This window comes from Mustela nigripes, chromosome 2 (genome assembly GCF_022355385.1).
Source record: "Mustela nigripes isolate SB6536 chromosome 2, MUSNIG.SB6536, whole genome shotgun sequence".
NCBI lineage: Eukaryota > Metazoa > Chordata > Mammalia > Carnivora > Mustelidae > Mustela > Mustela nigripes.
This window is the reverse complement of record NC_081558.1, coordinates 124,091,087-124,117,606: the sequence shown is the minus strand read 5'-3', so window position 1 is coordinate 124,117,606 and position 26,520 is coordinate 124,091,087. Positions and strand designations below refer to the sequence as shown.

Below are 26,520 nucleotides of genomic sequence, written 5' to 3'. Positions count from 1 at the left end.
CCTGCTGAGCAGAGAGCCTGATATGGGGCTCAATCCCAGGACCCTGGGATCATGACCTGAGCCTAAGGCAGAGGCTTTAACCCACTGAGCCACCCAGGTGCCCCTAACTCTTGGTTTTTAGCTCAGGTCTTGATCTCAGGGTGTGATATGCCCTCTCCACCCCCGCATGCGCTCGCTCTCTAAAATAAATCAATAAATCTTTTTAAAAAACTGTCCAAGATAACAGAATTAGCAAGGGATAGATTCAGAATTAGGTCAGACCAAACAGTTTCTTCAAAACAAAGCTGCAAAAGCAGTAAATCATTCGCCATGATTATTAGATGAAAATGTGAAAGCACAAAGGTGAAGACCAATGAACATTATGTAATTCTCAGCATATGCAGGAGTTGCACCTCATGTATTACTTGAAAGAGTTAGAGTTGGACATTATTTGGCTCCCAAATTACGAAATTTTCTTAAAAGTAGCCACAGTAGGCCCAGATCTACCAGTGGTTGTACATCATGTCAATAACTGCCTTAACAGAAAATTCAAAATCAAGAAGATATGCTCCTGGCATCAGGAAGCAGAGGGGAGACCAGATATAGAAAACACTCCCCATCAACAAAGTTCTGTGGGAAGAACCACAACAATTACATGTCAAGTAGTTACAGAGGAAGGTGTCCAGTTTCCAAGCTGATTTGACTCCTAAGAAGAAATGGCATTTGAGCCAAGCTCAAATGTAAATGGGATTAATAAAATAAAGCCTAACAGTCGGGGCACCTCGGTGGCTCAGCCTCTGCCTTTGGCTTGGGGCATGGTCTCGGGGTCCTGGGATTGAACCCCGCATTGGGCTCTCTGTTCAGCAGGGAGCCTGCTTCCCGCTCTCTCTCTCCCTGCCTCTCTGGTTACTGTTATCTCTGTCAAATAAATAAATAAAATCTTTTTAAAAAAATGAAACCTAACAATTTTCCTTTAACGTTTTATATATGTGATTAGAAATAATCTATTATTAAATTTGTAAGCAAAAAATTACCAATCTCTCACTGCTGTGAGTCACCCAATTAAGTGCTTCAAATTCTTTCTTAGATTATTTGTAAAAATTCATACAGACTTATTTTTAATACTTTGAGGAACGTTCATACTGTTTTCCTATGACCCGGGAGTTGCACTACTGGGTATTTATCCCAAAGATACAGATGCAGTGAAAGAAGGGGCACATGCACCCTAATGTTCATAGCAGCAATGTCCACAATAGCCAAACTGTGGAAGGAGCCCAGATGCCCTTCAACAGACAAAAGGATAAAGAAGATATGGTCCATATATACAATGGAGTATTATTCAGCCATCAAAAAAGGATAATTACCCACCATTTGCATCAACATGGACAGAACTGGAGGAGATTGTGCTGAGTGAAATAAGTCCAGCAGAGAGTCAATTATCATATGGTCTCACTCATATGTGGAACATAGGGAATAGAGCAGAGGATCACAGGGGAAGGAAGGGAAAACTGAATGAGAAGAAACGGACAGGGAGAAAAATCACGAGAGACTCTGGACTCTGGGAACCAAACTGAAGGTTACAGAAGGGAATGGGGTCGGGAGATGGGGTGGCCAGGTAATGGTATTACAGAGGGAACATGTGGTGATGAGCCCTGGGTGTTATACGCAACTAATGAATCATTAAAGACTACAACTAAATACTTACGATGTACTGTATACTGGCTAACTGAACATAATAAAAAAAATTAAAATTAAAACATTAAAAATTAAATTCAGAAAGACATGGGGCACCTGGGTGGCTCAGTCCATTAAGCATCTGCCTTTGGCTCAGGTTATGATCTCAGGGTCCTGGGACCAAGCCCTACATCAGGATCCCTGCTCAGCAGGGAGACGGTTTCTCCCTCTCCCTCTGCCCCTCCCCCACTAGTGTTTTTTGTCTCTCTCACTTACTCGCTCTCAAATAAATAAAGATAATCCTCAGAAAAAAAATCCTGAAAGACTTAAAAACCCTCAATCAAATATATCTTCACATTAAATTTTTTATAAAGATTCTATGAAGACTTTACAGTTCATTCTTGTATAAAACATTGTAATTCAGTACCGTATTTTTAAAATCCCATCTGTGGAAATGCTTGTTATTAGACGTGACACTGCAGACTCTGAACATAGAATCCAAAATGTTTTAAAACCCTAAACCATAACTTCTCATTTAATCTCTAGGGAGCAGAGAGAAAATGTTAATCCTAGTTTACACTGGAAGAAATTACTACAGAGGTATAACTAATTTATATGCAAAGCTACAGAACAGTTAAATGGAGGAACAGGAAATGAAAAGCAAAAATCAAGGAAACCATTTATCTAATATCTGGATAGTTTCTTATTCACATGGCTCTTATCATCGAGTTGACAGCAGAAGTATTCTTGGAAATAATTCAGAAATCATAACTTCAAAATATAATAAAATTGCTAAGTGTAAAGAATTTCATCTAAATAAAAAAATGTGTTAGTAATGCAGAGATTTATGTACCAATATAAAATTTAAAACTATCCTTATCACTTTAGTTCAACTAGGGAGAGATTTCAAGAAACAACTAGCCTTGTTATTGATTAAAAAAAAAAAAAAGAATCTCTGGCAATATGTGCTCTAATACAGATTTATCAGATTAAAAGTAAATGTGGCAAGGTCAATTTAGAGGCAAACCCAAATAACACAATGTGAAATTGAACAAAGACTGTGTCATCCACACTTCTCAGTGCATCCTGAGTGGTAACAATCAATTCTCTATTTGCCCAGGTGAGTGAGTCTCAAGAACATGAATTTAATGATCAGTTTAGCTGGACAATATTCCACAGGCTGACTGATCTCTTGAATGTATTAATCAATATTATTTTTCCAACTTGTGAGAAGTACAAGTAATGTTAGGCAAACAGGGAATAAAGTTCCAAAGACAAGGGACAAGCAATTAGCTCAAGGGGTAACAACAAGCCCTGGAAATTACCCGGCAATCATGCATTCATAGTTCCTCCAGTTCATCTTTGTACTGGAAGGGGAGGGGATGTTCAGAGGCCACCTTGATGCCTGAGGCAGCAAAATGCCCAAGCAAGTGCCCCAGCGGGAAATTCTCAGAAGCAAGGGAGACAAAAGTGCTGGGTTGGGCAGTGCCCTTCTGGGAAGGGTAGGAGGTTGGCTCTCTTACTCCAGGAAAGCTTGCCTTCCAGGTCAGACAATGAACACAGCCCCAGAGAAAAGAGAAGACATCTCATCAGTGGAGGAAATGGAGAGGCCAGATCCTCTCAGCTCTTAAGACTCAATCATGAGAACGACAAGACGTCCCTTACTTTGCAGGCGCAGCTGTTTAACAGCACAGCTTCTCCCCGTTGGCATGGAAACACTGTGGGCATCTTCATTCACCTTTACCCATTCTTCCCCTCAAACTGAATTCACTCACCGTATAAAACAAGGGGGAGGGGGGGCTCAGTATTGTCTGTCTGTGGAATGCTTTCAGATTCCTTACTTCCCAGAGGGTGATTAGCCTGAAATCACCCTCTGGGAGGTAAGGAATCTGAGTTACCACAGTTAAATGTCAGTCAAACCGGAAGTTAGCAATAGCATCCTGTCAACCTAGGATGCTTCTAGAAATGATGCATTTCATTCCCTTTCTAGATTTTAATCTTCAGCTGGAAAAAAGGTACATTTCCTGTTCCTTTTTTTCTTTTTAAGATTTTATTTATTTATTTGACAGACAGAGATCACAAGTAGGCAGAGAGGCAGGCAGAGAGAGAGGAAGGGACATAGAATCCCTGCTGAACAGAGAGCCCGATGCAGAGCTCCGTCTCAAGACCCTGAGATCATGACCTGAGCTGAAGGCAGAGGCTTCAACCCACTGAGCCACTGAGGCACCCACATTTCCTGTTCCTAATGACTCTTCCTTTAAATTCCCTGCAAGCCATGCATTTTCCAGTTACTAATTAAAATGCTCCCTTTCACTATTAGATATTTCAGTATCCCTTTTATTATTAGGCTTCAGTATTAGAGCTAGCACCAATACAACTTAGAATATAAAAGGAATTCTGTTTGAGATTTTGTATTTTGTATGTTACAATTGAGTAAACACATCCCTTTTTTAAAAACAGATTTATGCCTTAAGCAGAGTACAAAGACATGTATCCCTATTTTACAAATGAGTAAACAGAATGGATTACCAATAATCTCTGAGGGAATTATCTGATGTTAAATTCACTAAAACACTAATGACATGTTTTTCAGACCCTCAAGGAGGAAGAAGGAATTTAAAAAGTTATACTCCTGGAAAAAAAAATTCCTGATCTAAGTACTAACTTAACCAATGACCATAGGAAAATTTAAAAAAAAAACCAAAACTGTTCATGTTTGGTTTCATTGAAATTCTATGGAAATTAGAGATGTGATCCTATCTGACCCTTGACCTATGATCCATGATCTCTGGCCTAAAGACCCAAATTAACTTCTAATAAGCTTGTTTTACAGTTAAAAAGTATAAATTAATTATATGTGATTGTCGAAAAATTACTTTTAATATGATTTTACAGACAGGAGTTTTAATATTTCTCACAATTATCAAAGGATACACAAAGATGCCAATCTAATTTCACAAATATGAGGCAAAAGCCTGTAAATCTAGTCTCTAGGCCAAATTACATTATGTGACAATTTAATAACGTTAGAAAATTAAGATAGATTGAATTGTATCTTATGTCTGAATCATTATGGAGAATTCCATTCTTAGGGTAAATAAGTAGCTATCAAAAATGTGGGGTAACATATATTTGGGTCAGTTGAGACCAGGTTTTCCCTTTTAGAGGAAATGTTTAGAAGACATTCTAGAATTCCTAGACAAAATACGGCTCAACTCTGGAAAGATTTTCATGATTAGAAAATAAAATAAACATTTAAGAAAATGTCACATTTTTTAATCAACATAAGAATCTAAAATGTAGTACTATACACAGAAAGAGAAGACTAAACTTAGCAATTACTGTTCTAAAGCCAAAAGAAATAGTAGCAATAAAGTCACAGGCAGGCAGAAGAGTAAAACAAATGCAAAACCATCGCATACTGGTACTGGCACACATTTAAATACTCCTCAGCATATATCTCTTCAGAGAACACAACAGGAAACAGCATTTTTAGCCGTAGCAATGACCAGTTATATAATCGGAAATAACAGCAGTGACATCCTTACTCGTTACACTCTCTCAAAGATGCATGTTCCTGAGTCCTAGAAGGGAAGAAATCTCTCCTATCCTTCTCCTCTTGAGAGCCTCTGGTTGGACCCAAGTTGCTGGTTTTCCTGGGAAAACTCCTCCAGGATTAGGAAACCACATATGCTCCTTCAAGTCCACCAAATGGAACAATGCAAGTTGCCGCAGAAGGTGGGCCATGGGCTCTGCCCCAGATCATTTGTGCTTGGGGGAACTAGGGGACAGAATGGGGGTTTGTCCAGCCTCCAGATAATACCCTGGCAGGCAGCAAGATTGCAGCGAGTCACCAGAAAACGCCAAAGGGTCAAGGAGCTCTTGCTTCCTCTCCTAACACAGAAGACTTCCTTCCTTATTTCCTTTCTTTTTTCTTTCTTTCTTTTTTTTTTTTTTTTTAAGAATTTTTTATGTATCTGAGAGAGAGAGCAAGCACACAAGTGTGGGATGGGGAAGGAGCAGGGGAGGGAAGAGAGGGGGAAAGACTCTCAAGCAGATTCTGCCTTGATATGGAGCCCCATGCGGGCTCAACCTCAGGACTCTGAGATCATGACCTGAGCAGAAACCGATAGTCAGATGATTAACTAACTGAGCCCCCAGATGCCCCTTCCCTCTATTTAAGTATTTAAGTAATGGCATTCTCTAAACTAGAGGACACATCTAGTAGGCCGTGACTGCCTATTCTTAATTTCCGCCCCTTATACCATATACATACATTCAACCCCCGAGCATTACAGTTTCTACACATACAGATGCAAAAATACAATAACCCAGGACATTCTCAGTTATCTGGACTTTTAGATAATTGAAGATTAACCCTTTAAAAACATGCCTTCAAGGCCTCTAAGAGGACTGACCTTACTGTTTTCTGAAAACTTCTACAAAAGCCTGGTCCTTCCTGCTTGGCACCTGTGGGCCTTCCAGCTGCTTCTAAGCCTCACCACGTCTTCTCTCTTTTATTTCCCCAGAGTTTTTTCCTCCCCCTCATTTTTCCCATGCTTCTCACTTTCACACGAAAAGACAGGCCTTTCATAAGCATCATGGGCTAACCTGATGGCCAACCAAGCAGCTCTATATAAACGCTGGGTATTCGACTCTGCTCATCTGTTTCCTCACTTACTACTCAAGTGTTTTTTCCTTTAGGCTTAGAAATGCTTTGGGGTATTATTCTGGAAACCCGAGGAGACAAAGACGTCAATTTCTAGATAATCTAGCCTGGAGCAGAGTTTCAAGTTCGTTTAAATCTACTGTTCTAGACACATTAATTTATACATGATTTTTTAAATAGCATCGCCATGAACTAAATTATTGCTGTCGAGTCAATTTTGCGCTCATTAACTGTAACTTGAGGAATGCTGGAGAAGTGGATACAAGCACTTCTGTTAATAAAACGATCCAACATTCAGCTGACAACTTATGATTTTATAAACTATTTCAAAATTTAAGTCACTGAACAATACTTACTGTTGCATGGTAGTTTCTATACATGGGCATTTTTAGTAGCTTTGTCAAATAATCTTCTAGTTGTTTCTGTAACACAAATATATTAGATGAGAGATAACAGTGACAGGGATGTGATCATTATCTCATTTTACCTTCTGCAAACTTATTCAATTCTTTACTCCTATTATCACAGGAAAGGAATCTTGAATAGCATTAATGAGGTATTTCCATAGTACCCCTGAGCCATTTTTCAAATTCCTTCTTGCTATTTAATGTTTTACATGCTTCTGTCTTTTAAAAACTGCTGACAAGACCCAAGCTGTACATTCTTTTAATCTTCCATAGTTACTAGCACAAGACTTGTCCATGGTAGACAGTCTAAAGGCATTTGTTGATTTTATTAAAACCCTGAATTTCCTTAATTATAACACTGAATTTACTGGTGGATATATTACTGTATTTTTCACAGCTGTTTTGGCGGGGGGGGGGGGAGGGAGAGGTTAAAAAAAAAGGAGAGAGAGACTTTCTAGTAAGTTGTACCCTGATTTCAAATACTCAAATGCACGAGGGTAATGTCCATCACAGTGACTACGATGATGTGTGTGAAAGCACTAACTGTTAAAGCCACAGCTTCTCATTTTCAACTGCATTCACGTAAGTGCACACAGAAACCCCACACTGTAGAGTATCTTGGAAAATATTTGTTCTAGATCACTAAAAAGATTTCATACAAGAAGACAACTACACAAAGAAGAAATCAAATATTGCTTTCAGAACATTAAACTTTCAGATTACAGAACAGAACTGACATTTACTTGGTAACTTTCCAGCAGAAAAACTATCTCCTCCCCTGCGTGTCTCTGCATCACTGGGGCAGAGGACCAGGGCCTCGGGATTCTGTCCTACCACTCTCTGACCTGAAGAGCTCCCCCCACAGTTTGGGAATGAGACCTCCACAGATTTAGGACAAGCTACTACAAAGCCTGGAACAAAGAGAGGGAAATATAAGTTGTTAAAAGAGTAGATCTCAAAACACTCAACGATGAGCTCAATCTTGACTCGCAAGGAGCCCTAAGAGGTTCCCGCTGGGAGGAAGCTTCTTCACAGAACACTCCTCCTCTTCAGGGAAACACACCCTCCCCAGGTCAAAATGGCTTGGGGAAGGACTGCCTAACAAGTTCCAGAGAAGCCAGCCTGGGTGAGGGTTCCCGGGGCGAGAACAGTTGCAGCTAGCCCCCCAGCCCCACCCCTCAGGAGCCGCCAGGTTTCTACAGAACTACAAAATTCTACTCTGAACAGCAGAAGACTGGAAGGACTTACCCTTCTGCCAAAGAACTGTTCTTCTCTGATCATGTTTTCAGAGGAACGGGGCAAACTTGGCATCTCTCGAGGCTCTTCTTTGACGTTCTGTCTTCTAAACGTGTGCCTAAAACACCCACGCGTTGGAAACATTTATTATTCTTTCCGATATGATTCTAATATTACTCTTATAAAACCTTTCATAAAATGGTTTATTTTTAGAAAAGCCTATTTTAATAGAAAATATCCACTGACAATGGACAAGCTAACCCATAATATTGATAAAATATTCTTCCCACCCAACTTGTATACTGGAATAACTTTATATAATTATTCTGAAACAGTTACCTTCTGGTGGGAATGGGGATTCGGATAAAGGCTTTGTACTTGAGCAGCTCTCTGTGAAATTCTTGAAAGTGTTTGAATTTCCTCTTAACTTGCCACTTAAATTCCCCATGTGTTAATTCAATAGTGTAAAGATTGATACTTGGCACCTACAGTGATCAATAAAAATGATTGATATTTTAGATAATAATAAAAACTCTAAAATCTCTCCATGAACTATAGCTAATTAATAAGTAACTTAAATTTGGCTTACATGTTTTGGATAAGTACTTAAGCAAAATGTTTTCTAAAACAACTGATTACAGAATTAATATTCCCTTAAATGTTCACCTTATAATATACATAAAGACCAAATCTGAATTGCACCAAAGACAAACTCCACAAATCCTACTGCTCCAAAAACATAAACACACACGCACACACACACACAACCCTGAAACAAGAAACCAGGTAAAGGAGACAATGAGTGAGGACCCTAATTAGTTATCAGAAGTAATTTTGCTTGTCCAAAAGTATAAGCAGAGAACAGACAACTGGAGTGAGGTGAGAGGAAAGCTGGAGGAAATGGATTCCAGGAACACAATATGATCTTAGCCCACTTCTCGCCCTTTGCAAATGACATTAATGTCTTCTCCTCCTGCAACATATTCCAAGGTCTATCCTGTCTACAATATCTCCCTGCCCTGAAGCACCACCAGTGACCAGCAAGATATAGGACAATTAGAGGGAAAGGAGCCCAAGATTTTCCTACATGCAAAATACTTTTCCCGATTACTTAACTAAAATGAATCCCCACTTAAAATTTTTAAAAGATTTTTTATTAAAATGCCAAGATCGACTAGTGAATTATTTCAACCAGAAAAACTAACCGATCTGGGGGATAGTTTTGATAGAGTACAAAGTGTCAGGAAACTGAGGGATATTTCTAAAGCAGAGGAGCAGGGCGCCTGGGTGGCTCAGTCGGTGAAGTGTCTGCCTTTAGCTCAGGTCATGATCCCAGAATTCTGGGATCAAGCCCCGTGTCAGGCTCCAAGCTCAGTGGGGAGTTTCTTTCTCTCCCTCTGCACCTCCCCCCTCTCAGGCTCGCTCTCTCCCTCTCTCTCTCAAAACAATAAAATCTTAAAAAAAAAAATAAAAAATAAAGCAGAGGAGCAGAGGAGATCTTGAAGGAAGGTCTGTGAGTTTGGAAGGCGGGGCGGGGAACAGGGGGTTGGGTAGGGCACAGGGCACTCTGGTCCACCTAGAGGACACTGGCCTCTGCTGGGAGGTTTAGGAACCAAAGGTGTTGGGGGCGGGAGAAAGTAAGTATCTCTTTCTCCGCTAGTTGATCCAGACTCTGATGTCACCAAGCCCATGGGGGATCCCCGGCCCACTGTCACTCATTACTGATGTCTGGCACACTTGGCAAACTTCTAAAGCATGACCGCTCTGGGTAGATGTCGTATATAAAACATAAGCATGAGGATCAATGCAACCTACATGCTCTTAAGTCTGGAATCCAACCATATCACTGGTTAATATTCAAATCTAGCATTTGCTTTGCCTCAACTTAGGATTCGTGACAGTTATAACAGCTGGAAGTTGAAAAACACCACTTCCGGGGTTCAGAACTGTATGCTGCCTTTTACTTTGGCCAACATGATAAGCATCATCCTCCATCATGTATCACACAGAAGAATGCAGGAAAACTCAGAATGGCCAGAAATGTTGCAGGCAAGTGAAAAACATTCAATTTAAGATGAACCACATAGGGACGCCTGGGTGGCTCAGTTGGTTAAGCAGCTGCCTTCGGCTCAGGTCATGATCCCAGCGTCCTGGGATGGAGTCCCACATCGGGCTCCTTGCTCCGCAGGGAGCCTGCTTCTCCCTCTGACTCTGCCTGCCACTCTGCCTGTGCTCGCTCTTGCTCGCTCGCTCTCTCTCTCTCTCTCTCGCTCTGACAAATAAATAAATAAAATCTTTAAAAAAAAAAAAAGATGAACCACATACATAAGAAAAATTACACAATTTAAGCAAGTGGCCACATTTCCTGGGATTATACTTTTCAATCCTATGAAAACTGAATACTTAGAAAATACTGCAAATGCCAAGTTTTATCCCTCACATATAGACACCCAGTTTCATACTAAACTTCTTAGCAATTATGAGGCAGTATGGTACCATGAAAAAAGACTAGCGCAGCCTTTTTGAAGCTTTTAAAGGTCTGAAACCCTGAGGTGCAGCCTACCAGCTGTGAAACTTCAGCCAAGTGTCTGTCAGACAACATCCCAGGAGAATTATGGGAATTTTTTAGAATTGGAGTAATTCGAAGAGTTTTCATAAAGGAATTGCTTACGAAGACATGATGGGGTAAGGAAACCCTAAAGGAAGGAAGTTCTGGGTTCTGAAGGCATCCCCACTCTTGAAAGGACAAGAGGCAAGACCAGGTACTGAACAAGAAGGAGAGAACCATATAAAGATGGCTGCCTTGGTCAAGGGACACAGCCAGCCTAAGGGGACCCCCACTTCCTATCTGGGCTCTCCACTGTCTGAGCCCTACCACAGGACAAAAGCCAAGAGCCTGGAGGGGCAGAACACAGGGTGGAGAAGGGTGGGGCACAGTCAAATGCAAATCTCCAGCCTGATAGGGCCCTAATAACATCAGTCTCCCTGGACTGTCATGCAAATGAAGAGAGATGAGAGAGATGTGCCTTGTCTTGGGCGGGTACAGAGAATGTATTCGGTAATTAGAAAAAGTGTATTTTTATAAACCTGGAGTCACATGTAAACCGCAAGAATTTAGTTCACATGTCTTAGTAAACCAAACACCAAGGAGGGTACAGATAATCCTTAGGGAACTAAACCAAACTCATTCCACGAACGAACAGGAGCACAAGCAAGGAGAAGGTCCTGGCTTGGGAACTTGAATACTTATCTTTGTGAATAACTTTAGGAGAACTCTCATGTTAATAATACATAGCATTGTACAGTATATGCTTCTATAATACTGTAAGGGCCATATGCTTCTATAATACTGTAAGGGCCAAGAGCAGGCTGCTTTGGCATGAAGATCACTTTGAGTTAAAAAGCAACCAAACCCAGCAGATCCCGGAAAAGCTCTTTATCTCCCTGACCTCAGCGGTCTAGAAAGAATTTAGCTAGAGGACCTGCTCCAGAAAGAAAGCTCACAACAGATGACTACATTATACTATGAACTAAGCAAGGTAGACAGGGAGGAACTAGCAAGGTCTGTTCGATCAAAGTCCTCCATGTCTCCTTGTTTCCGAGTGGCCCAGCAAACATTTGTTTACCAAACATTCGCTCTTCCTCATCTCCCTATGAACTGAATTCCTTCCCTTTGAAGTTCTAGACCCCGACCCAATTCTCCATAGTTCAGAATAACATAAATACCTGATTTTGCCCGGTTTTGGAATTTCCATGTCTATGTGGATTCCCCATACACATGAAATTAAATTTGATTTTCTCCTATTAATCTGTCTCACGTCAATTTGAGTCTTCATCTGGCTAGAAGGATTTTTGAAGGGGATAGAAAGTTCTTGCTCCCTAATAATATAATATACAAAATTCTTGTATAATGCTATGTATTATTATTAAATCCTCATAACAAACCTATAATGTAGGCACCATTACACCCATTATTCAAACAAGGAAATGGGAGAAACAAAGATTAAACAGCTTACTAGAGATCACAAAGCAAAAACAGGAATTAAACCATGCAGCCTGGTTCTGGAGTCTGGACATTTAATCCTGTGAGCATGCTTATCCCCTCCCAATCTAAAAGCTGGTAGGCAAAATAGGAAAGCAAAGGTCATCTTAGAGACATTACTGAGCGGGTTGTGCTTAGCAGTATAGCAGAGGGTACAGACTCATCTCATACAAACAGCCTAGAGGAAAGGTGGGTGTAAACTAGGAGTCAAGATGTGCAGGCAAGCACAGGTAGTCAGGGCAGACCACTAAGCAAAACTGTGAGGACCAAGGTAGCACGTGGCACCCTGCAAAAGACAAGGAGGAAGGGCAGGCAGACCCTGCCTCTGGAGCAAGGTTCTTCTACCCTTCCCCTGAGGCAGGAACCAAGGTGGCCTTCCTCTGTGGGGAGCCAGAGTTTAGCCCCAGGGGACAAAGGCCACCAGCCTGCAGCAACTCCACTTAGACTGGACCTCTGTGATAAACAGTAACTGAGCAAAGGCAGTGACTCTAACAGCCTCTAGTTCAATCCATTTCACAAAGGGATGCTTTGCTTGGTGAAGTCACCTTCACAGAAGATGCCTTTCCAGCACTCAAAGAGAAAAGCCTGTGAACAGGGCCTCAAGGACAGGTGCTAGGAGCGAATCAGAGTGGCAGAGGAGGCCGGCAAAATTCGCTCAGCTGGGCTTCTGGGGAGTGACCCGGACCAGTCCACTAGCATCCTGGCCTGTTTCAAGAGCCAGGTGACATCATGATTTTCTTGCTAAACAAGCATTAGGAAAGCTAAGCTTTTCCTTGGCTTCTATGCGGCATTCTAGGTGGAATGGCTATGCCCCAGGAGCCCACATTAAACAGAAAATTGGGGAGAGAAGAGGACTAGGAGAGGCACTCAGCAATTTATTAAACTTGCCTTAGGTATCCCCCCCCCTTTTTTTTAAGAGAGGCATTTTCCAGAATGAGGAAAGAGGCATATGAGAATAAAGACTAAATGGAAAGCAAAAACTTGAGAGTCAGTGAGGACTTAGAAGTGGTTTTAAAAAAAAAATCTAAAAACATAGTCATCACTACAAGGAAGGAAAATGGAAGTCAGTGCATCGACTCGTCTACAATGGCTAACACAAGATGAGTCCATAAATATGCTGACCCTTGTTGTAGATGTAAAGCGTTCCACTTCCAGGACTTGGGCTTTTATTGGACAGCCGGAAAGATACGTCTGTATGTTAGGCTCCTTAAATCCTTGAGTCTTATAAATAGCAGAGAACGGAATACATGCTAAAAAACAAACAAGTAGATAACGTTATTGCAGGAATACAATGACATTGCAAGGATACACGATATTAGCCTAATTTGCCTTTTCCGGGCATGGGCCCAAGAATCATAACTACTACAAGCACACAGCTAATGAAGCAGTCTCAGCCCTCGGTGAAGACACCCACAGGAAGGTCTAACATAACACAATTAAAAAAGGGGAGGGGGGAATCAATCATTTGCCTGTTATTTCAAATCGCGCGCTCTGCCAAGCAACGCCGATCAACTCTCGCCTTGCTCAGACCATCGGTCTTTACCTTCCTGTATCTTGGGATCGCTGGGGGAAACATCATAATCCACCTCTTCTCCCTCAAAGTGCAGCTCCCGCGTGTCCAGATTTTCTATCAAATTACTCATGTCAGCAGCGATTTTCTGCAGTGCAGAGGTATTGACTCTTGGCTCATTTTTCAGGGACATGTTGGCTTCCGACAGGGTACGAGCAAAGGGGCTGGGGAGAAAAAGGAAGGGTTACAAGGATTTACTATTTCGAATGAATCCACACTCATTCCACGGTATGAAGCCAGGCTTAGAGACCGCACATGGAAACAAGTCAACCCTCTCTGTGTGAGCCTCGGTTATCTCAAGCAACCTTGTCATTGATTTTCCTGTTTCATGTTTAAAGGATTCCTAGCCTGTAAATTAAATCGGAGTGAGATCCTTAATCACAAGCAAATAAGAAAGAGAAATGCTACATTGAAGAAATGCCAACATATCTTTCATCCAATTTCATTAACTTGGATAAATGAGAGACTCCAGGGAGGCTGGTTTGGCGATGGTGATTCAGAGGGAAGGAATGGATTCTCCACGCTAACAAATACATTGGGGAAAAAATGTCAGGTAAAATTAACCCACTTTAAATATTTTCTAAAGAAAATTGAGGGCATTTTACAATAATTTCAAGAAGCAGATTTAAAAGTTATTTTTGCAACAGCAGAAATTTTCTAGATGTCCTCTATCCCAAGCAAAATGTATATACGATCTTTTTGAACTAGGAGGTTTGGGCCATGACAATGTACGTGTCTTGAAAGGTAACTGATGAGCATACTTCTTCTGAAAGATACTGGAGGTGTTCAAATTGTACTTCTCTCCTTTTTTAAGAAAACCGGTTCTATCTCATTTCGACATTTAATAACACAAGTCGTTGCACACCAATACCCAGGGAGGACGAGTTCACACAGATTTTATTTTTCCTTTAAAATACAGAGATTTACGCCTTGAGCGCTATCATCAGAGCTGGATGAAAAATTCCTCTTGCTGGAAATAATCTCTCTGTTACAACCAGGCCTGAAAATGGCAGGATTTTCATAAGAACAACTCTGCCATACAAGCTCACTTATTACTATACCTCACAAACATTTACAGAGCACCTGTCGCTCACTCATTGTGAGGTGCCATGAGCAAATACATAATGATGAATAAGTTCAAGTTCATTCCTGGCCTCCTCCAAGGTCTTTAGCCTTCCTGAGAAGAGCATGTGCTGAGCGCAAGACCTTCAGCCAGGTTCTCTCCTACCGGCATGATCAAGAATCTGGGGGAGGGGGGTCAGGGGAGAAGGCTCTGTGGCCAACGCTAAGAGAGCCTGACCAGACCTGCACAGCCCTTATGGGAACTCATCAAGTCTCTGAAACCTGTACTGCCATGTCTGGTAGAAAGAGATCATGTCTAGTAACTCAGAAGACTGGGGTAGAGGAATGTGGCTCTGGTTTGCCCAGATCTATATAATTAATAAAACAAAGTTCTCTGTGAACTACATAATTGGTCATGTTTCTTTCTCCACGCTGGCTGTAAGGAAGCCTGGAGCCACATCAGTGGCCTACAGTTAGCAAAACAGAGGCCCATTCTTGCCTACGTTGCTTCCCCTCACCTCTCTTTCCCACTTCTAATTTATATTATAATAATAGTTAATGTATACTGATTGCTTCATATGCATTTGGCTTGGTGATAGCCCTTTATATATACATTATTGTGTTTATCATCAATAATAAATCTATGCAGGTTTATTTCTATTGAAGAGCTTACCATCCCCTCTTCACAGAGAAAAACACTGAGGCACAGAGAGATTAGGTAATTTGATGAACACCTCGGACAATGTGTCCAAGGTCACAGAGCTTACAAGTAGTGAAGAAGGGATTTAAAACCGGGTCTCTCTGACCCAAGAGCTGATGTTCTCAACCACAGTCTTTTATCTTCCTGTATACCTTTGGTAAATACGTACATGTCCCTGCAATAGATGGAAGTTTTAGTAAATTCGAAGTGCCCCTGGACAAGACTCAAATGGAAAGAACAGAAAGGGACTTCCTCTTGAAGTTCAGTACTTTGGGATGGAGCCATTTACTCTCTCGGGGCCTTCGTTACTCCTTATAGGCTAAGGAGGGTGAGAATTTCATCTCTAGGGTCCCTGTAACACTAGAACCCTAACTGTAGATAAAAAATGTCCCCTATTGTTCAGCTTCCCCGTATAAGTTAATCACTTTAACCCAAGAAACTAACCCAAGTAGTTTTTTGTATGAACACGAGAAGCAGGTGGCAGATGCTTTCCAGCATGGATAATTTACTGAAGGTTGGCTCGGCTTCCATGGAGGAGCTTGTTGCCTCTGGTCACAATTAAAATATTTATTTCCTTCCCTCTCACCTCAACAAACACTTACTAGATGCCACCCATGAGCCAGGTTTTGCTTCATTTAAAATACAAGTTAATGAAAAACTTAGAGGAAATGAGACAAGGTAAAGCAAGTAAGAAATTACCTCATATCACAGCTGCTCATGAATCTGTAAATCTTGGGTATTTTCTATTGATTAAACTGTCTTACGGCTAACTCTGCCAACTTCCTTAGCACAGCAAAGGAAAACTGTCCTCTGGGACAGAATGTCAGGTTAAAATGCATGTTGAAGTTGAGATATACAGAGATCAGATTACACTACATACTGCAAGAAAAGTGGAATAAATAGTACAGAGTCACTGAAATCGAGCTAAAAGAAAAAACCTTTTTCAGATAGAAAGAACAGAAGCATATAAACTTGTGAAAAACTTAGAAATAGAAAGGAATCTTCTTATCAGTTATACTCAAGTGCTTATTATGTGCTAATAAATAAGCAAATTTCAGCACAGCTATGTTATTTAATACTCACAATGGTACCACCTGATATTTATGATTATTCTGAAAGACTTAGTTAAGGAACTTGCCCAAAGTCACTCAACTTGTTGTGAGTATTGAGTTTACTTATAAAGCAGATTTGTTTGGCTCTCAAATCTCATTGACTTGGTTATAGAAGTTCATAATCATTGTCATTATGTTATGAAACATAAACCTTATGAAAAAGATTAATTTATAGGGCGCCTGGGTGGCTCAGTGGGTTAAGCCGCTGCCTTCGGCTCAGGTCATGATCTCAGGGTCCTGGGATCAAGTTCAGCATCGGGCTCTCTGCTCAGCGGGGAGCCTGCTTCCTCCTCTCTCTCTCTGCCTGCCTCTCTGCCTACTTGTAATCTCTGTCAAATAAGTAAATAAAATCTATAAAAAAAAAGATTAATTTATAGACATTCAACCCATTAAATAAAATCTTGGTTATAGAAGTTCATAATCATTGATTTTATTTAATGGGTTGAATGTCTACAAATTAATCTTTTTTATAAGGTTTATGTTTCTAACAACAAAAGATGTTAGCTAGTTCAATCCCTGTACCTTCAAAGGGATCCTACTAGCCCTACAGTCATTGTAATTATAGAAACAACATATCCCAACAGCCTCCTGCATTTCTTTTTAGCCTTTCGTTTTTGTGGTTCATAATATTTTATAATATCACATGGAGTTTCAGTGGACCCTAACGGTTTGTAGATTTTTTTTCAAGCTTTTGTGAAGACTCTAACCATTTAATAATGGAAAATGAACCAAACTGTCCACATTACTGCCTCCACTCATGTCCATGGTTGCTCTGTGTTGACGTTTTGTCCATCAATTGTATTGCTGGTTTCATTCTTGAATATCAAACTGTAAGGCCATCCACACTTGTATGTTGTCAAACCTTAATTTATTAGCCTATGTTTTCTTTTATCTAAATTAATCTGTACTGGTGAGTGAACAGCTGCCACAGTCACAGCCTATCTTAACCAGCAATGGGATAAGGCCTTCAGTGTTTACATTTGAGATAATGTAATTGATTTTGTTATCTCCTTATAAAATACTGCAAGATCATTATCTCTCTCGGTACCAAGTAGAGATGGTGCCCATGGATGATAACAGCAGCTGTGTTTTATTTCTGTTTGCATCTCAATCTGGGAAGTAAATGGGGTCGATTTTTTTTCTTCCTGGTATTGAATACTAGAATTATAATTTTTTGCAGGGAACAGTTTTAAATGACCTCCTGTTATTCACTGGTGAAATCAGAGAACTCTAGAGTTTTCTTCTAATCTTAATGGTCAACATGACTGAGAAGGAGAACACCAAAGGAAGCAGATATTTTCCTTTCGGATAGTATATAAGCAATGTCTACGCCAAAAATATAATAATAATATTAGAACTATTAATTTTTTAAAAAGATTTTATTTATTTATTTGACAGACAGAGATCACAAGTAGGCAGAGAGGCAGGCAGAGAGAAAGGAGGAAGCAAGCTCCCCGCAGAGCAGAGAGTCCCATGCAGGGCTCAGTCCCAGAACCCTGGGATCATGACCTGAGCCGAAGGCAGAGGCTTTAACCCACTGAGCCACCCAGGCGCCCCAGAACTATTAATGTTAAAATAAATGTTAATGTTAGTTAATATTTGCTGACTATATACTGTATGCCAGGCACTATTCATAAAGATTAATGACACACTCTCAATGAATCTCACAACAATCTTAGGAGCAGGGCCCTATTATTACCCTTTCGTTTTGTTTTGTTTTGTTTTGTTTTGTTTTGTTTTGTTTTGTTTTGTTTTAGAGAGAGAGAGATGGTGGGGGTGGTGTGGGATGGGGCAGAGGGAGAGGGAGAATCTTAAGCAGACTCCATGCTCAGCATGCCCAGGGTTCAATCGCATGACCCTGAAATCACAACCTGAGCCAAAATCAAGAGTTGAAGGCTTAGCCGACCAAGCCATTCCAGGCACACTTATTACCCCCATTTTAAAGAAGAAAAGCTTAGAGAGAATGGGAAACTCTCCCAGAGCCTGTGGCTAGGAAGTGATTAGAGCTGGACCCAACCCTGGTTGACCTGACTCCAAAGTCCAGCTACTTAACCAGCCAGAAGTGAACTGGGGGATGGCAGGACGGTTAGACACTAAAGATTTTTACTCCTTAACATTCTCACAGAATAAAACAATTCAAAAAGGAACAACAATAACAAAAAAAATTCAGCATTCATTCTGTGAAGACAACCGACTGATTTCTTGCTTCCCTTTCTAACATAACATGCAAAGTTCTCCTCTATTTTTTAACACATTATTTGTGCTTGCCAAGAAAAATAAATGCAATGTATTTCCAAATCAAAAATCACAGCATAATGTTTGGATGTGAAACGAATTATAATTAGATCATTTAAAACCAAACTGAGTCACGAGAATTTCTTGTTTTCCCATTTTTCATTCTGTTGAAGTTAACTGGTGGGCCCATATAACCTCCCAGAGCACACTATATAGCAATGATTTGTCCAGAACTGACTTGACGTCCCCTGAAAGGCAAACATCATAAATGTGGACTCAAGTACTAAACTCAATATCTAGTGACATAGTAAGCCCTGAATAAATATTTTTTGAGTTGAGCTGACTTTGAATAAAGTAAATGATATTATCATAGTTTACATGCCAGATAATATATTTTGAGAAAATAACACATTGAAAAAAAGGAAAAAAGACTCCTGGTGTTTAGTTGGATCTTTGTTTTTTTTTTTTTTTTTTTTTTAAAGAACATGAGTTCCACAAATATCAGCGGAGGGCTTATTATGCATCTTGGACATGTAATTAAATGTCAGGGGTGCAGGGGAGAGGCCGGATGACCAAGGTTATTCTACCATTATAATCAGTGTAACCTGGGCAACCAACAGCCTCCAGGGTTTCAGCATCCCCTCTGTAAAAGGGAAAACAGAGTCACCTACACTTCCTACGTTAGGAAGCTGTGAGGAGGCAATGTCATAATGCATACACAGCCACAGGCAAGGTTGCTAATATTACCTTTACATTCTATTAACAGGAGGGATACCTGGGTGGCTCAGTCGGTTAAGTATCTGCGTTAGGCTCAGGTCATGATCCCAGGGTCCTGGGATCGAGTCCCGCATTGGGCTCTCTGCTCTGCAGGAAGAGTATTTCTCCCTCTGCCTGCCTCTCCCCCTGTTCATGCTCTCTCTCTTTCTCTCTGACAAATAAATTTAAAAAATAAACAAATAAAAATAAATTCTATTAACTGGCAGCCCCTGAAAAATAACCTTAAGAAACTTGCTTTCATTTCAGTATTTTTCAGGGCTGACAGGCTAGGAAATATCCTGTCTTTCATTACTTATTTAGCTCCAAATTAATATACCATCCAGTGGCTGTCTTTCTGGTTGTACTCCACTAAGAATGGGACTCTCCCAATCAGCCAGTCCTGAAATTTTCTGAACCTGACTCCACCATTTGCAGAGAAACCACCAGGCCTTCCCCAGCAAAAACAATCACCAGGTGTTAAGCAGTCAAACCCAGTTAGGGCACTTCCTGTTCCTTGCACATTTCCCCAGCCTCGTCGTCCTCTCCCTGTCTGACAAGACATCACTACTGTTGCACTGTGTCCCTTGTGTCCATTGCAGTGACTCCTGCTCCCTTTTGGATCCAGTCCCCTTCATGACTTTGATGAGATCTATGGAACCTCCCCCAACCCCAGAAAAAAATGAACATATTCTTCATATCCCTTCATAGGTTTATGGTTGTCCCTTCAAAACCCTTAGGTTCAGAAGCCCTTCCACTGAGCTGCCATCATGAGCTGATATGCTGACGTGGCCATCTTCCCACCAGATGGGGACACTTTGCGGTAGGGGAGAGGGGGAGCCAGACCTTTCACCACTGACACCTCGCTGAGCACCTGCTCAGTAAATATTTGTTGGATGGCTGTAATGGGCTACCTACAGAGAAACCAGCTGGCTCCAGGTTGTCCTGCAAATGCCATAAAGACACTTCCCTCAAATGCCACAGATACTCTCAGATGGAAAAGCCTTCTGGTTGAAAGACCCTCTGAGAGGAGCCATGAACTACAAGAAACACACAGGCTGCTGAAGTAGTAGCAACTAGAACACTGCCCTCCAAGCTCACCATGCACCAGGATTCCGCCAAGAATCTTCACGCCTCCTCACAACAATGTCATGCGGGAGGTACAGTCCTCATTTCTTCGTTATAGCTAACAAAACAGGCTGACCAAGGCGACAAGTCAGAAAGCACACCAGCTCTCAGCACAGGTCTGGCTGAGTGGGGAGCCAACTCCCGTTCTGCTACTGTGTCCACTGGCACCCATGTCAGAAAAAGAGACGCCACAGAATCACACACTCCCTTCTCCTGTGCATGGCCTTTGCGGTCAGGCTTGCTGTCACTTGCCTGGTTCCGGGAAGTAGAAGTTTGGCTCCCAAACACTATCCACCCCTCTGAGCTCCAGATTTGATCTGACCTTGGGGCCCGCTGAGTCCAGCAATCTCCCATTTACTTATCCTTCTTTCCTGGATTCGTATCACAGCCCCCACTCGGTCTAACACAGACTCTGCTCTTCTTCTCCCTGAGGTGCCCAGATTGCAGAGGAGGGTGCCGAATATTCTAGAATATTGGTGCACCCATGGAACCGAGTTGGAAACCATGTTCTCTCCTTTTCCCCCAGCTACAAACAAAACAGATCTACAACTACACAAAGCAATACTTGTTAGCATGGTAACCACTTCTTGATTCTCATGATTTTCCCTGAATCCTCTGACCTCCTTGGATGGCCTCTCTTCTCTGCCATAAACTGTCTTAGTCATTTCCTTTGCCGTGTCCTCGGGTTACATATCCCCCTCTTTGCCGTAGCATCATCTCCCTTTGTTTCGTCTCAGTCCTATCTTTGAAATCAAACAGATGTTTCATTTCCAGAGCCAAATACCAGTGTTAAGGAAAACAGAGATCTATTTCAAATATGGGTAGATATGAAGGTCTGACCTGTCATTTACCGAGTTCCTCCGCTGAGCCAAGTACTAAAGGCACGTTATAGAGATTTCTCCTTCTCCTAATCTCCTAAAATGATAGTCTCATTTAGAATCGAGGACACAGAGCCGTAGCAGCCTTACTGAGACTGCACAGCGGTGAGTGGCGAGGCCGATCCCAGCGCAGGCCACCCCGATGGGTCCACACTACCCACCTCCCCAGCCTCAGTCACTGGCTCAGTGGAAATCCGCTCCATTCTTAGCTCTTCTCCTCATCCCACCATCTGTGTCTGCCTCTTGCTGGCTGAGGGCAGGGCTTCCACACAGCCTGCCCAGGACACAGCCCAGCAGGGGCTAGGATGGGTCCAGCACCCCCACTCCACCCACCCTTCAGATCCCCAGACGCACTGGCTCATCCTCAGGCTTCTGGATTCAGCTTTCTCCAGAGTTGTGGGCTATCGGGGCATGGGGGACTGAGTCACATAGCCTCTGAGATCAGGGGAGTTAAGATGGATGCATGCCCTTCCCCTCTCCTCCCAGCTGACAGCACTGAGCACTTGAGTACCACACAGCCAACCCGGAAGCAGGGGGCGGGGGTTAAGACCACCAAGCACCTTAGCTCAGGCTCTATTACCCAGGAAACTTGGGCTAGGGTCGTGTTGTAATCAACAGGAACCATGAAGCATCCTACCTCCTGCAGAAATCCATGTTGTGCTGAAGTTAATAGCAATAAGAAAAAGTAAATTTGGCATAGTGCTTTTATGCCCAACTGATCTGGACACATTGCATACGTTAACTCAACTGTCCTTACAACAGCCCTATGATGAGGGTACTTTTTTTAACCCCTTCTTATAGACGAGGCAACTGAGGGCCCAGACAGGCTAAGTGACTTGCTCAAGCTCACACAGCAACCTGATGGGAGTCAACTGCCTAGAGTTTGCTCCTGTTTTTGCTTTCACTAACCTGGACAAGATCACTTCAGTGCTCAGTGTCCTCATCTAAAAACTGAAATTAACAACCAGTTGTCTTGTTTAGACTTTACAAGAGACACATTATTGTAAGAAAGACTCCTCTCTCAGCATCTCTAAATGCCAGAGAAAACAACACATTCTACACAACCCCACCCAGGAGATAAAAACCTACCCCAAATGCCAAGGGTATTCAGATGTTCTGAGCCAACACCTAAGTTAAGACTTGTTCCTGCTTCTGTTGACGGCAGTGTACACATAAACATTTGTATTTGGAGGAAACAGGGGAGGGCCCCTCTTAATTCCAAAGTTTGTTAATAAGCTTATTAGGTGTAAGAGACTTTGTATAAGCACCACATTGATTTAAACAATAAGGATCCAAGAAGGAAAACTCTTCTTTATTTAAAAAAAAAAAGAAAGTAATTAACCCTGCTAAAATCTATGGTCAGACTTCCAGAAATAACATCCTTTGGTATTAAGTAAATGTTTAATTTTTTATGGCCAAGAGTAGAACACGCAGGCTTAGTGATGGGACTTTAGGAGATAGACGCTAACTACATATTAATTTATAGGAACAAGTATTACGCTCGTTGACAAACTCTGCTAAGTAAACTAATATAAACCTTTCTCTCACTAAGGCAGACTTAGGCCACCAACGATTCAGTGGGTGAGCAACAGATGAACAAAATAAGTATTTTTTCCAGGATACAGTTCATTTGCATCACATGGCTTTAAGAAAAATTCCCTTTCACTGGATCAAAATATTAAAGATTGTTTTTAGTGAATACATGTTGCTTCTGATAAGAATTGATCAAGATGCTATGCTATGGATTCAAAAGTTTTGACTTCATTTCTACTATCACTGCTTCTTTTTCGTTTTTTACTGTGTTGTGTTTTTATTTAAATCAATTAGCCAACATATAATACATCATTCTTTTTTTTTAAATTTTTTTTTTAAGATTTTATTTATTTGACAGACAGAGATCACAAGTAGGCAGAGAGGCAGGCAGAGAGAGAGAGGGAGAAGCAGGCTCCCTGCTGAGCAGAGAGCCCAATACAGGGCTCGATCCCAGTACCCTGGGATCATGACCTGAGCCGAAGGCAGAGGCTTTAACCCACTGAGCCACCCAGGCGCCCCTTTTTAAAAAATATTATTTGTTTATTTGACAGAGACAGACACTGTGATAGAGGAAACACAAGCAGGGGGAGTGGGAGAGGAAGAAGCAGGCCTCCGCTGAGCTGGGAGCCCCATGCGGGGCTCAACCCTGGGATCATGACCTGAGCTGAAGGCAGACGCTTAACAACTAAACCACCCAAGCACCCCTACATCATGTTTTTGATGTAATGCTTTTTTAAAAACTGATCTTTGCATCTTTTGATGGGAGCCCCACTCAGCAAGAATCAGCATTCCCTCATACAGACTTTATCATTAATATTCTTTCCAGCTGTCTAAACGTCTATGACTCCTCCCTTTCACTTCTTTCCAAAGGAACAAACAACCTCCTTTACAATGGTTTTAGGCAACACACAGAGCATTTTCAGTGATAACCCATGGATCTCACCTATGAGAAGAATGAAGCTGGCAAATACACCTGGGTAAAGTCTTCCAAACATTCTCCAGGGCTAATGAGCCCTCCAATTCTGTCAAGACTGCTGATAAACATAGCGAAGTCTCATTTTTTCTTACCCATCCACATACTTACAAAAAATATTTGTTGAGGCCGCAGAGTACCATGGAAAAAAATGTGATTTTTGAGTCAAACAGCTTAGACTCTCCTTATGCTGAAACAATTTATCTACATCTCCGTAAGGCTCAGTCTCTAAATCTATAAAGTAGAAGTAATACTGTTCAAGAATTGTAAGAATTAAATGATCTAAAGGGAGTAGCTAAGAGCTGAGGCTCTAGCAGATGCTGAAATGTTGGTTGTTCCTATGCCCTCAGTATTCCTCCAGCTAAAAGACCTATGACCAAGGCCCTGTATCCACACCAGAGCCCAGTCCCACCTCTAAGAACAAGAACTAGCAGTCAGAGTTGTATTCTGGGGATGGTCTGATGTCACCCACTATAGAAAACACTGCTACAGGGGCGCCTGGGTGGTTCATTTGGTTAAGCAACTGCCTTCAGCTTGGGTCAGGATCTCAGGGTCCTGGGATCGAGTCCCACATCAGGCTCCCTGCTCAGTGTGGATCATGCTTCTCCCTCTTCCACTCTCCCCGCTTGTGCTCTCTCTCTCTCTCTCTCAAATAAATAGAATCTTAAAAAAAAAAAGAAAACACTACTACAAATATATGAAAACAAAGCGATTAAGCTAATATAGTTGCTCCTTTCCCACTACAAACAGAATTGCTGAATAAATTGTAATCCTATTTTAAAAATACTTAGTTAAGGATAAAAGCAGAGGCAGCAACAACAAATGCAATAATGAAGGAAAACCTCCAGTTTCCAAGGAAGAAGACACAAAGTCAGATGAGTACCCTAGAACTAAAGCTGAAGGGGCTCAACGGTTTTGGTCTTGGATAAAAGTTCTGGGATTACAGTTCTGTCCCCACATGAATGTTAGAAGACAGAACCACAGGACGATAGGCAGCCGGGGCCTGGAAGCAAGCCTCCAAGAGTTACACTATCTGTTTCAAAGAGACTAGAAAAACTATACCCAACAATCCTGGGAAGAAACTGCATGGAACTGAGGTAATTACAAAATGAGAACCTTTAGATAAAACTGATCCAGGATTACAATTTATGGCTTTCAGAAATGGAGGTGCAGTTCCTGTTACATCAGTCACCCGCAGATAAGGACTATAAATTCAATTATAAAAAGTCACTGAAGAACAACTACAGAGAAGCAGAAATGGGAAGGTAATCTACATTTGGAAGAAAGGAATGGCAGAATTTTTGTCCAAAAGCAGACTAAGTCTGTGCTAGGTTGGGTGACGAAAATTCAGATAGAAAATCCATAATCCTGTTGGCTTGAAGACCCAGACAGCAGGCTTCATGGCTTTCACAACAGCTGAAAGGTGAAGTGGGAAACTCTGGAAAGGGGAGCCACAAAGGGGAGTGCCAAATTCTGCACAGGCTGACTCTTGAACTACACAGGCATGGATACAATGCAACTCAGATAGTAGTAAAATGACTTCCACTGGGATTTCTGCAGCTGCCCACCACAGGAATGACAGAGCTTGGAGTTGAAGTCCAGGCAAATTAACTACCCACTCAAAACCCAAAAAATCTCTTGAAAGGAACATAACTGAATTGAGCTTCTACAATATTCAGTCAATTTTCATCTAACATTTTTAGATATAGAAGAAATAGAAAAATGTGACCCATTCTGAAGAGAAAAGACTATCATCAATGGAGACTCATCCTGAGATGTTGAAATCAACTGACAAGGATTTTATTATATTTTTTCTAAATGATTATTTATTTATTTTAGGGAGGAAACCAAGAGTCAGATGCTTAACTGACTGTACTACCCAAGGACCTCCAGCAGACGAGAATTTTAAAGCAACTATTATAAAAAACTCAAGAACATAAAAGAAAATACGTTTTTCATGAACAAAAGAAAATCTTAGCAGGAAGAAAGAAAAATTCCCTGGATGGGCTTAACAGAAAATGGCAATGACAAAAGAAGGTGTCAGTGAACTTGAAGACAGATCAACAGAAATGATCCAATCTAAAGAAGAGACAGAAGAGGAAGAAGATTTCTAATAAATGAATAGAGCTCCAGTGACTTATATACTCATGTCAAAAGATCAAACATACATGTAATTTGGAGCGCGGAAAGTTGGGCTAGAGAAAAAATGAAGGAAAAAAAAGTATTTAGGGAAATAATAGCTAAAAATTTTATCAACTTTGGTAAACAAAATAGATTTACAGATTGAAGAAGTCTGGTGGATCCCAAGCAGGAATAAATACAAAGAAAATCACATCTTTGCATATTAAAGTCAAGCTGCTAAAGTATAAAGAAAAGAGATGTTAAGAGTAGGAAGAGAAGAAGGACTTATGACATTCAAGAGGACCATACTAAGGACCACTAGACTCTCATCAAAAACAAATGGGGGTGGGGTACCTGGGTGGCTCAGTCAACTAAGCATCTGACTCTTGGGATTTGGCTCAGGTTGTGGACCTTAGGTTGTGAGATCAAGCCTCACTTCAGGCTCCAC

The 26,520-nt window shown here is 41.3% G+C and overlaps 1 protein-coding gene across 6 annotated transcripts in view; it reads right to left on the bottom strand.

Annotated features, from left to right (window-relative positions):
- PLD1 (phospholipase D1) overlaps positions 1-26,520 on the bottom strand; it is a 199,794-nt gene that overhangs the window by 107,280 nt on the left and 65,994 nt on the right. For all 6 annotated transcript variants that reach the window (XM_059391545.1, XM_059391547.1, XM_059391548.1 and 3 more), the window contains exons 2-6: positions 13,551-13,741; positions 13,130-13,257; positions 8,305-8,450; positions 7,978-8,083; positions 6,679-6,744 (exon numbers count right to left, since the gene is read on the bottom strand). In XM_059391545.1, the coding sequence (XP_059247528.1) occupies positions 6,679-6,744; positions 7,978-8,083; positions 8,305-8,450; positions 13,130-13,257; positions 13,551-13,710 (606 nt within the window). In that variant the 5' untranslated portion in view covers positions 13,711-13,741. The remainder of the gene's footprint in view (positions 1-6,678; positions 6,745-7,977; positions 8,084-8,304; positions 8,451-13,129; positions 13,258-13,550; positions 13,742-26,520) is intronic.